The 12,340-nt window shown below is 18.3% G+C and overlaps 2 protein-coding genes across 2 annotated transcripts, besides 23 other annotated features; one reads left to right on the top strand and one right to left on the bottom strand. All coding sequences in view use genetic code 6, as the record gives it.

Annotated features, from left to right (window-relative positions):
• Window positions 1-497: 497 nt before the first annotated feature.
• Window positions 498-539: a microsatellite.
• Window positions 540-633: 94 nt separating this feature from the next.
• IMG5_127330 (protein kinase domain protein) lies at window positions 634-5,659 on the top strand (the record flags this gene model as incomplete). The annotated part of the gene is made up of 6 exons (XM_004032168.1): window positions 634-874; window positions 1,418-1,437; window positions 1,483-1,700; window positions 1,779-1,980; window positions 3,339-3,733; window positions 5,011-5,659. 6 exons carry the CDS (start codon window positions 634-636, stop codon window positions 5,567-5,569), a joined length of 1,635 nt encoding a protein of 544 aa, XP_004032216.1. The 3' UTR covers window positions 5,570-5,659.
• Window positions 918-960: a microsatellite.
• Window positions 1,707-1,767: a microsatellite.
• Window positions 2,590-2,619: a microsatellite.
• Window positions 3,781-3,826: a microsatellite.
• Window positions 5,590-5,660: a microsatellite.
• Window positions 5,598-5,656: a microsatellite.
• Window positions 5,661-5,739: a microsatellite.
• A 969-nt stretch (window positions 5,740-6,708) lies between these two features.
• Window positions 6,709-7,487, bottom strand: IMG5_127320 (hypothetical protein; the record flags this gene model as incomplete). Its single annotated transcript, XM_004032167.1, has 5 exons — window positions 6,709-6,747; window positions 6,792-6,947; window positions 7,088-7,191; window positions 7,267-7,396; window positions 7,444-7,487. Coding segments are annotated over 5 exons (471 nt in total), but the record flags the coding sequence as incomplete, so codon positions are not given.
• Window positions 6,961-7,056: a microsatellite.
• Window positions 6,987-7,039: a microsatellite.
• Window positions 7,021-7,080: a microsatellite.
• A 927-nt stretch (window positions 7,488-8,414) lies between the features above and the next one.
• Window positions 8,415-8,472: a microsatellite.
• Window positions 8,473-8,629: 157 nt separating this feature from the next.
• Window positions 8,630-8,725: a microsatellite.
• Window positions 8,638-8,722: a microsatellite.
• Window positions 8,726-10,367: 1,642 nt separating the features above from the next.
• Window positions 10,368-10,409: a microsatellite.
• Window positions 10,369-10,419: a microsatellite.
• A 205-nt stretch (window positions 10,420-10,624) lies between these two features.
• Window positions 10,625-10,663: a microsatellite.
• Window positions 10,664-10,695: 32 nt separating this feature from the next.
• Window positions 10,696-10,757: a microsatellite.
• Window positions 10,696-10,769: a microsatellite.
• Window positions 10,697-10,755: a microsatellite.
• Window positions 10,770-11,118: 349 nt separating the features above from the next.
• Window positions 11,119-11,166: a microsatellite.
• Window positions 11,153-11,277: a microsatellite.
• Window positions 11,278-12,283: 1,006 nt separating this feature from the next.
• Window positions 12,284-12,340: a microsatellite.

The raw sequence follows: 12,340 nt of genomic DNA, 5'->3' as shown, positions 1-12,340 counted from the left end.
AAATAATCTTTTTGAAAAATTAAATGCTTTGAAACTAAGAATTATAAATGTTTTATAAAAATAAAAAATAAAATGAAAAATAAATAAGAATAATTTTATTCTTTTTATATTATTAATAAAGAAAAATTAATTCAGTATTTTTTTTATAATATATATATATATATATTATTTATTTCTATAATTTTTCATTATTTATTATTTATTTATAATTAGCCTCAAATTATATAAATTTTAATATTGAATTATTAATTATTTACTTTTATATAAGATTTTTTTAAAATAATGCTTTTATAATTTTATTTAATATATCTTTTTATAACTTTCTCTATATTTTATCTTTGTTATTTTTTTATAAGGTTTTTATAATTAATAAATAAAAAATAATAAAAAAATAAGATAATAAAACTAATATTTTAAGCATATTTACATATTAATGCGTTTTGTTTAAATTTACATATTTACCTATTTCCAATATTTTAATTTGTTTATTTTAACAGATTATTTTTATTTATTAATTTTATTTAAATAATTTATTTATTTAGTTTTTTTTAAAAAAAAAAGAAAAAATATTAACTTTTACAAAAAAAAAAAAAAATTCGAACTTAAAAATAAAATATAAAAAAGCAAAAACAAATGTCTTAAAACATAATAAGTTATAAATAAAAGCCTTTTTAATAATAATAATAAGCACAAGAGAAATTCGAGTATTTTTTTTATTAAAAAAAAAAATATTAATTTTTTATAAAAAAAAAAAGAGTTGAATTAAAATGTGTTACTTGGTCAAAAGATTCTCATGGATTATTTGACTATGAAAGTAAAAGTGTGGATATAACTAAATATAGATTAGATACTACATGTTCTATAATGCGTTTAAGTTATTTTTTTATTTCAAAAATATTAAATTTTATTATTATTATTAAAAAAAATAAAAAATAAAATAAAGAAAATTAAGAAATAAAAGTTGTCGACTAAAATATAAAAATAGATGAATAATAAGGATAAATTTTAACAAATATAATTTAAAAAGACTTTATTTTATGTAAAAATAATAGACATATATTAATTCATAAAATTTATTATAAAACAAAAAAAAGAGTCATTTTATATAAACCCAGCAAAAAATACTTAAAATAATCAAATAGATACAAATAACACAAGTGATAGCAGTGAATAAGGTTTATCTCCATTTAAAAATCCAAAAAAATAATAAACCTAAAACGAAAATAAATTTAATGAAACATTTTTGATAGTTCGTTCGTTAAAGAAGCAATAAACAATACAAAAAGTATATAAAATAAATAGATATAAATAAATAAAAAAAAGGGATATTCTTTATAAATAAATGACCTAATAAAACTAGGCAGAATAGAATATTGTGTAATAGAAAAAAAAATAAACAATAATTAAATTTAATTAGCAAAAGACATATTTTGTGATGTAATTTATAAAAAATATTTAAATTATAAAAATAAATTAATATAGCCTTCCAAATATAATTATATTATAAATTTCTAAAAACGAGAAATTCGTACATGTAGAATATGTTTATCAGAAGAAGAATAATCTGAAGAAAACCCATTTATAAATCCCTGTAGTTGTAAAGGATCATGTGAATATATGCATGTTTCATGTATTAAATTATGGATAGAGAGTAAAGTCCATAAAAAAGTTTTACCTAATATAACATCATATAAATGGAAGTAAAAATATATTTATATATTTTATATATATATATATATATATATATATATATTATATATATATATAAATACATAAAGAAATTTAGAATGTGAAGTTTGCAAATTACCTTTACCGAAATCTGTATATATAAATAATATAAATATGAATCTTATAGATATTGAAAGACCAGAATAAAGTGATTAACCTTATTTAATAATGGAATCTATTTCTAGAGAAAAGCGTGTTTCTAAAGGATTACATATTCTTCGTAAAACTCCTGATGATGATTCTGTGAAATTAGTTAAAAACAAAAAAAAACAAAAAAAATTTTAATATAAAAAATTAAAATAAAAATAGGGAAGAGGGCATACATGTGATATAAGAATAACTGATATATCAGTAAGTCGATTCCATTCATATATAAAATATGAATCAGACTAATTTTTAATATTTGATAATAATTCTAAATTCGGTACTCTAATAAAACTTGAAAAAAACTACCCTATTTTATAGGAAAAAATAGCCATTTAAGTCGGTAGAACAGTGATGACTTTTGCCCTTAAATAGACCATTATTTATTCGAATAATAAAAATACTGAAAAAACAATTCCAAATTAAAATAATGTATAAAGTAATATCAATAATCATATTTTTAGAACCACATTTAATGCTAATAGTGCGACTAATATCGGTAGTAATTTGAAATAAAATTAAGTTCTTTAATAATAATAAAACAAAGATAAAAACGGGACGAAATTACCAAAAGTTAATACTTTTGTTATTAGTGCAGCTAATAATATTATTGGTAGTTAATCTTAAAGTAATATTTAGTAATAATAATAAATTGCATTTAATATTACTAATGGCTAAAATAATAATATTTAAGGATAAAATAATAACTTAGTTTAAAAAAATAATAGAAATCAAAAATAATGAAATTTTTACTATTATTTTAAAAATAAAAAATACATTCAAAAACATATAAATATATATAAATATCTTCTTTTTAAATTTAATAATAATAAAAAAAAATTTAATCAAAAATATTTCAATATATATTTATTTAATAATAAATAAAAAAATAAAATAGAAAAAAATTAAAAAAAATATAATATATTTAAATGTTTATTTAAATAAATGCACGTTTATGTGATCACGAAGATATCCTCAAATTTGAACTAAATGAAAATGAAGATATTTTATAATTAAAGGAATTAATATTTTAAAAAACAGAGATTCCGATTCATAACATATCTTTATGTTCAGAAATTGAGGGAATAAATGTATATAATAATTATTATTACATACCGTAAAAAAAAGAAAAAAAGAAATAAATATTATTTTTATTATTTTTTTTATTACTAAGAAAAAAAAAAAAAAAAGGTCAAAATAATTGAAGGATTTCCTTTGAATTTTTACTAATTAAAAACTGAAAAAATAATAAAAATTCACAATATAAGTTTAAAATAAAAAGTAAATTATAAAAAAAATCTCGAAAAAAAAAAAAAAAAAAAAAGCATCATTCAAATTGTCAAAATAATTTAAATTTATATCGTTCTTATAAATATTCTTTCTAAAATATTTTACCTTTATAAATTTAATAATACTCGAAAACAACTTTTTAATAAATCTAAAAAAATTTCTTAATCCAAATTAAGTCTAAGAATCTTACCGAAGCTCAAAAATAATACGAAGAACACTAAAAACAGTTAAAAAATACACCATATCCACAACCTTTATACGATATAATAAATGATTTAGATTACAAAGGTTGGAATACCTTACATTATTGTATTTATTTCCAAAACGAAGAAATACTTGAATTTGTTTTACAAAAATACTAACCGAATATCAATAATCCTACAGCGAATGGTTGGCTACCTCTACATTTAGCAATTTTTACTTAAAATTTGGAAATCATAAAAACATTAACAGAAAATAACGATATATAAATAAATAAATAAACAGAAATTGGATCTCCTTTACATTTAGCTTGCGCTAAAGGCTATTTAGATATAGTTAAAATTTTAGTATAAAAGGGGGCAGATATAAAGTAAATTATATATATAAATAAATAAAAAAAAAAAAAAATTAACATTAATATATATATATATATATATATATATATATATATATATATATATATTATTTTAACAATTTTCTTTTAATTTTTTTTAATTTATTTATAATTAAAATTTTTTTAATAAAAATTATGAAAAATTAATTTTATTACCTTTTTGTGTTATCTATATGTTTTTATATTAAATTATGAAAACATATAATTCTACAATAAAAAAAAATTGTTAAAAAGTAATATTTACATTTATTTATTTAAATATTGTATTATTTTTTCTTTTTTTTTAGTTTATAACATCCTATAGAAAAAAAAACTCCGTATTAAGTAAGTACTAAGGAAATATAAGACTTTTTTTAGACAAAAAATTAAAAAATATCTTTTTTTTTATATTAAACTTAGAAATGTAAATCTCCCTTATAATTATAAGAAAATCTTATAGAAGAAGAAGTTATAGAACTCCATTAAATTTTTTCTTTTTTATTTTACGAAATTCTCCTTTAAATAAATACTCAGAACTTAGTTTTATAAAAAACAACAATAAAAACGCAAAAAACAGCCATAATATTACTTACATAATTTAAAAATATATAAATAATAACCTCTAAATGGCCTATGCCTGCTTAATTTTACTACGTTCGTCTAACTACAGAAGACTAAACCTTCATCTTCGGTTTCAAAGAGTAAGAAAAAGCTGAAAAATGGATAAATAAGATTAATAAAAGCCTCTAATATGCCTATTTTATCGACTAAAAATTACGTAATTATCAACTAACATCCCCTGAGAGAGAAACACATCTTTTTTGTAAAAAATGCACTTAAAAAAGTACCAAAAGTTCATTTTAATATAAACAAAAAATTCATAAATGCCTCCAACAATTCCAAATAGTAGGCTTATTAGGTAAAGGGACTTTTTCTAGAGTTTTTTTAGTGTAAAAAAATGACGAAAACAAGCTTTTTGCTTTAAAATCGATTCGAAAAATTAACTTAATAATAAAAAATGCTTTAAAATACGCCTTTATAGAGAAAAATATACTCATAAAAAGCCTTAAATAAAAAAATCCTTTTATTTTACAAATACACTAATCTTTCTAAACGCCCACAAATCTGTATATTCTTCTAGAATATTGTTCGGGTGGAAATCTCTTTTAATAAATCCAAAAATAGTCATTTTTTTCACAAAAAGCAGCACTTTTTTTCATCTCCGAATTAATTCTAGCCATAGATTTTTTACATATGAATAATATTCTATATAGGGATCTTAAACCATAAAATATACTCATTTTTGGGGATGGGCATATAAAACTTGCAGACTTCGGACTCTCAAAAATGAATGTAAAAGAAAGTTAATCGGCTTTAACTTTATGTGGGTCTCCTGCTTATATTGCTCCTGAACTAGTTTTGGGTAAAGGGGCTTTTAGGGCATCTGATGTATATGGTATAGGGTGCGTTTTGTATGAAATGCTGTGTGGGAAGCCGCATATATTTAACGAAAATGGAAATTTGTATGATATATATGAACAGATATTGTATAAACAATTCACTTTACCGGAATTTTTGAGTGAGGAAATAAAAGAGGTATTATAAGGTTGTTTAGAAAAAGATTATAAAAAACGAATTTGTATTTAAAGCCTTAAAAAAATGAAAGCTTTTGAAGATTTAGACTGGGAAAAAGTTTTTTAGAAAAAATATTAACCGCCTTTATTTGTTTTTGAAAACGGATTTTTAGTTAAAAAAAAAAAAATTAATGAAGATTTAGATTGCGATTTTTAAAATTTTTAAATTAATAATGTTGAAAACTGGAGTTTTTTATGAGAAGGAAAAAAAAAAAAAAAAATATTTTTAAATAAATATATATATATAAATTAATATATTTATATATAATATAATTATCTAAATTAAATTTAATTTTCCATATAATAAACCCAAATATAAATACAAAAAAAATTTTCCATATAATAAACCCAAATATAAATACAAAAAAATATGTCATCATTAATTCTATCCGAAGATGAAATTCTTGATATGCGAAAAGTTCTCTAATAATATAAATCCGAAGGTCCTCATAAATGTTTAAAAATCCTTTAAATTCTCGAACGATCTTCTATAACAAAAGATCTTTTAACCAAAACTGAAATAACTAAAACTATCAAAACTCTTTCTAAAAAGCTACTTATATATTAGGAAGATTCACATTAATAAGTATGTAAATTAGCTACTAAATTATTATCTGATTGGAAGAAATTATTTATTTAGTAATAAAAGCCTTTTTAATAATAAAATATATAAAAAAACACAGAAAAATAGTAAATTGGTAATTTCGAAGTATAATTTCCAGAATATAATAACATAACAAGGAATAAGGCAATTTAATTTCTATATAACGCCATAACTAAAGATTTATCTAAAAATTATTGCGTAAACAAAGAACTTTTGCTTAACGGAATGTAAGAACTCGAGGAAATAATATATAGAGAAAAATCACCTAATTAATATAAAGAAGATATCAAGTTTTTAATCAAAAATTTCCAAGTAAAATCGAAATCTTTACACATAATAGACTAAATAGTCAACTAAAAAGCCGATTATCACCTAATAGCTTAATGTTAATCTAAATTATTTTAATCAGAAGAAGATAGATTACATGAAAAAAAAAAGTAAAAGATTAAATAGATTAAGCTGAAACTTTTTAAACAGACTCAGTAATGGCTTAAGGAGCAAACGAAGAATGCATTAAATGCGGAGAACATAAGTCTATGTGTTATAGAGAAGTTTAAATTAGATCCTCTGATGAACCTCCTCATAGATTTATGAGATGTTATAATTGCAAACATTAATGGACTGATAATTGATTATTATTTTTAAAAAAAACAAAATAATATATAATAGTATATATTTATAATGTGTTTTTTTTTTTTTAAAAAAAAAAATTCATTCACATTTAATTTCGCTTTTCAATAAATTTCTTTAAAGAAAAAATCTAATACAATGCACTAAAAAATATTAAGCAAGTTTCAAAAATAGTAAAAAAAACTACTCTTTTATTAATTTTAAAATTTGCTTATGTTAATTAATCTTCTATAGAATAATTCAAGAAATTATAATCTGCATAATCTGATGTATGATTTTTTATTAATTAAAGTTTTTCTTGAATTTCATTAATATGTTTTTCACTAGCAGCATTTTTAATATCCTTTAATTATAAAATATAATAAATATATAAAAATAAATATATATTTATATATATATATTTAAATATATATTTATATATATATTTATATTTATTCATTATATAAATATATTTTTAACATTAATATATTTATTTTAATTTACATTTTCTTATTCTCCTACTATTATTCTCAAACTAAAACGAATTTATTAATTTTATTTGACCCAATGACTTGTTGTAGTTAATAAGCAAATTTTATAATTACCACCTTTTTTATATTTTATTTTAAATAATAATATAATATGCCTACCTATTTAAGATGTAAAAGAAAATTTCGTATTACCAAAAGTAACTAATTTTTAAATAACTACTTCATTATTAGGATCTAATACTGTTATATTAACACCATCTAATAAAGAATCTTTATCTACTCCAGGCAATTAATCAATTAATTTTGCTTATCCAAAAACAAACTATATATTTATATATATATATTATCTTATATATAATTTTGTTTTACTATTTCTTCAGGAAAATCATCTTAGAAACATTTTTCTTCACTTTCTGTTAAAAAAAAATATAAACAATTTATTTAATTTAAGATCAATATTAATAAAATTAAATGTTTTATTTATTGCATTTTTATTTTGTTGATAATTTCTTTTTTAAAAAAAAAAACAAAAAAACAAATAAATATAAAGATATTTTATTTTAAATTATTCAAATTTTACAGATATATATACGTATATATGTATTTTTTTTTAATTAAATAATAAAATATTTGAACATTTTTTAAAAAAATAAAATAAAAAAACTAAATATTAAATGCAATATTAATCATTCTATATATTTTATTTTTTTTAAAAAAAAATAAAAGAAAGGAAGTATCATTATATATAAAAATACATCAATATTAATATTTATTTATATTATTTTTAAAAAAAATCAAAACACAAAAAATAGTAAAAAAAAATTATATTTTTTATTTGTTTTTTTTTTAAAAAAAAATTAAAAAAAAAAAAAAAAAAAAATAATGATACAAAAACTACTCACAACAGGAACACAAAATCGTACAAATTCAATATCTTATTAAAAGCCCATATAAGAAAAGTACTTACAAACCCAAATAAAAGAACATGAAAAGCAAAGCCCAAACAACACCAACAATAACAATAAAAACAACATTAGCGCACTACGCATAAGTACTCATTCAAAAAAAAATTCTTAAAACAATTTATTTACATAAAAAAAAACTACTATAACATAATTAATATAACAAAAATTATTCCATAATTAATAATAATACGAATAATAATAATAATAAAACTTCGATCCGAACATAAACCTAGAAAACCTAGCAAAAGAACTGTAAAAAATTGTAAATAATTTACAATCATCCGAAAAACCATAAAAAACAAATAAATAATAAAAAATTACTACATAACAACCTGAATTAAACATAAAATTTAACGTAAAAAAAGAAAATGTATTATAATAATAATAATAATAATAATAATAATAATAATAATAATAATAATAATAATAATAACCAATCATGTATCCATTTATAACAGATAGAATCCAAAAACAAAAAGCCTTAATAAATGTAATTAAATAACGCAAAGAACTTAAAACTACTCGAAATTACTCTTCAATTGACTTTAAATTAGAATCCCGAAAAAACACATTAAAATCTTAAATAAACAAATAATCATAATAATAAATTTAATAATAATAATAATAAATTTAATTATAAAAATAATAAATTTAATAATAAAAATAATAAATTTAATAATAAAAATCTCTCCAACTTTATATACTAGAAACTTCCCAAACAAAAAAAAAAGTCCTTTAAGTAAATAATTCATCTGAAAACTTTCCTAAAAAATCCATATAGACTACAACAGAAGATATCCAATATAAAAAACCTTTTAAAAACTCCACCTAAAAAGACCTCTAATAATACTATAAACAATATCCTAAAAAGGCAAATACCAATTAAATTAGTCTCCTTGATTCTAAAAATACATAAAAAAAGCCAATTTAATCCTAAAAAAGCCTTCTTTTAAGAGATTTTCGTAAAAAATCAGAATTAAATTCATGTTCTGCGAATTATTCTCTATTAATTTCGAATTTATCACATTATAAAAATACACTAGATGAGTAGATTTTCCTTGATTCTTTAATTTAATCAAATAAGCCTTCTTTAAAAAACTCCTAGGCATTTATTTTACAATAATAATAATAATAAAAAACCGAAAAAAATTCAAAAATCAAAATATATGAGGAAAATAATGAAAGCCAAGAAATCTTCAAAAAAAACTTCAATTCTAAACAAATATATTCCTTTAAAAAATCCAAAAACCCAAAATCTCTTTAGCTTTAATAATAAATACAATAACATACACACAAAATAACTCAAATAAAACACACAGAAGACCTTTTATTCTCCATATCTGCCGATTATTTCCTAAATTTCTACTCTAAACCTATATATTCATCCTAATATACACTCTAACAGAAACTTCGTAATAAAAAACCATTCAAAGCACTAGACTTTTGCCCTAAAACACACACAATAGCAACTGGTGGATAGGATGGTTTAATCAAAATATATAAGGAAGACCCTAAAGAGTACTAATATGAGCTAAAATAATTTACATAAGGACACAATGAGCCAATTAACGATATAAAAATGTCTGAAAAACAAATAATTACCTGTAGTTCTGACGGCTTTGTCAAATTTTTTGACATAAATAAAAATTTATAAAAACAAAAATAAATAAACTTCAAAAACTTTATTTTAAGCATTAATTTTAAAGAAAATCTACTTTCTAATTTACAAAAAAAAAACTTTTCTTAAATTGACTTGAATTCATATTAATCATCCCTAAATATTAAAAATTCAAATAAAGGACATTTTACATGCTTTTAATAGTCACTTTTTAACCTTTTCCTTGGTTCAAAAGACTAAGGATTTTAACTTTTTGATATAAGGAAAGCTGATATACCTGTTTTTGAAACTTAGAATGCACTTTAAGTATATTGTGTTGATTTTATTTAAGATTTTAATCTGTTTGTATATGCTTTTGAGGGTGGAGTAGGGTATTTTGATCCATAGATTTTACTTTTTTAATAGATTTTAGAGTGTAATTAGATAATTAATTGTATTTAGGTTGATTAGGTTAATTATAAAATATATACTGGAGATAATAAATTTTAATTAAATATTTATGATATGATTTTTTGATAATTTTTTATATATATATTTATTGTGTATAAAATATTAATTTTTTAAATAAATTTAAGGATTATATATAAATTAATTTTTACAAATATGTATATATATATAAATATTATAAAAATAAATAAATAACAAATTATCTGTTTATTATTATTAATTTAAATAATTATTAAAATATATATATATATACAAATATATATTATTATAATATATGAAATATTAAATTATAAATATATTATAATGTTAAATTATTCAGATTTAATATTTAATAAATATATGTTATTAATAAAACGTTAATATGCTTTTGATATTATTTTAAATTTATATATTATTAAAAATAAAAATAATAAAAAGCCAATATTATTATTTAAAAATAATAATTAAAACAAAAAAAAATAAAAGAGAGATATTATTAATATAATTTTTATTTTAAATACTTTAAATTATTTATTATTATTATATATATATATATATATATATATTATTTATAATATATTCATATTTATAAAATATATTTATAATTTTTTCAAAAAAATAAAATAAAAAAATAATAAGAAAAAGAAAAAAAAAATAAAAGAAAAAAAAAAAAATTATAAAAAAAACTTACTTATAAATAAAACAAAAAATATAAACCAATTGTATATATGAATAAAATCAATTATTAAAATTATGAAAGCAAAGAAAACAATTACATCTATAAAAAGAATTAAAATTAAATTTATGGTAAAATCAAACAAATATTTAATACATATTTTATAAAAACAAACAAAAACTTTTATATTAAATTAAATAAAAAAAAAATATAAAAAAGAATATCAATAAGCACCTCAAGTCTTATAAAATTTGAACGTAACATAATACATAAATCATTAAACATTTCAAATCAATTAAAAATCAAATAATAAAATGAATAAATAAAATAATAATATATAAAAACAAAGCACAAACTTATAATAAAATTAAAATAAATGTAATAAAAGTCAACAATAATAGTAATAATTATAATAATAATAAAATTTATAATAATAAAATTAATAATAATAGTAATAATAATAATAATAATAATAATAATAATAATAACAATATAGATAATAATTATAAAAATAATAACATATTTTTAAATATAGTACTAATCCTTTAATTAATGCATCAAGTCAAGATACTTTAAATACTACAAATCCAAGTTATTCGTAATATATAATTAACAATATATATAAAATAAATTCAAAAACTGAAGAAAAAACGCGTTCTAAAAGTACATTTTAAAAATCTAATTATTTTGAAAATAGTGAAAACTCTTCTTTAAAACTTGATATTATCCTTTCTAACTATTTATCTAAGCCCACTTCTTCATTTCTAAACACTTAATCATCACTAATAGAGAGAAATCCTTCTTTACTAAAATCCAATACCCCCTAATCATCCAAAACAATTCATATATAAAGGATTATAGATGACTTAAAGGAAAATATAGTATCAAATTTAGAAAATTTAATGAGTAAACTACAAAAAAGTACATCTAATCTAACTTAATGTTCATAATAAACCCTCTGTAGTTAACAAAATATATACATTCCATAAAATATAAGTGAATATAAGATAAGTTAAACAAAAGAAGAAGACGAAACATCCATTCGGTTCTCATTTTCTAACAATTTTTAAATTTAAAAAAATTTTTAATAATTATCTCCTTTATATAGAAAAAACTAATACAATAAAAATTCCCCACTAAAATTTTCTGAATAAAAACATTAAGAAGATTTTCCAGACAAAAAATAAACTCCATATTTCCAAAAAAAAAACCAAAACTAATAAAATTTCACCACTCAGCCATTTTCCATAGAAAATATAGAATATGAAGAATAATTAAATAAATTGACCCAAAATATCCAAAATATGGATACAAATGATTTAAATTAAATAAACGATTCGGTGATATTATTAAAAAGTGATTAAAATTAATAAGATTATTTCAATATAATTAAAAATGATAATAAAAATGGTATATTATACCAAAGTATTATGGAAAATAGTAATATTTTCACATAGAAATAGTCTAATATAGTTTGTTCTAATACAAATATTATAGAACTAATTTAATAAAGTGATATTGTAGATAATAATAATAATAATAATAATAATAATAATAATAATAATAATAATAATAATAATA

The sequence above is a fragment of the Ichthyophthirius multifiliis genome (assembly GCF_000220395.1).
Source record: "Ichthyophthirius multifiliis unplaced genomic scaffold scaff_1120509251003, whole genome shotgun sequence".
Taxonomy (NCBI): Eukaryota; Ciliophora; class Oligohymenophorea; order Hymenostomatida; genus Ichthyophthirius; species Ichthyophthirius multifiliis.
Note: the sequence above shows the minus strand (reverse complement) of the source record. Positions and strands in the feature narration are given on the sequence as shown.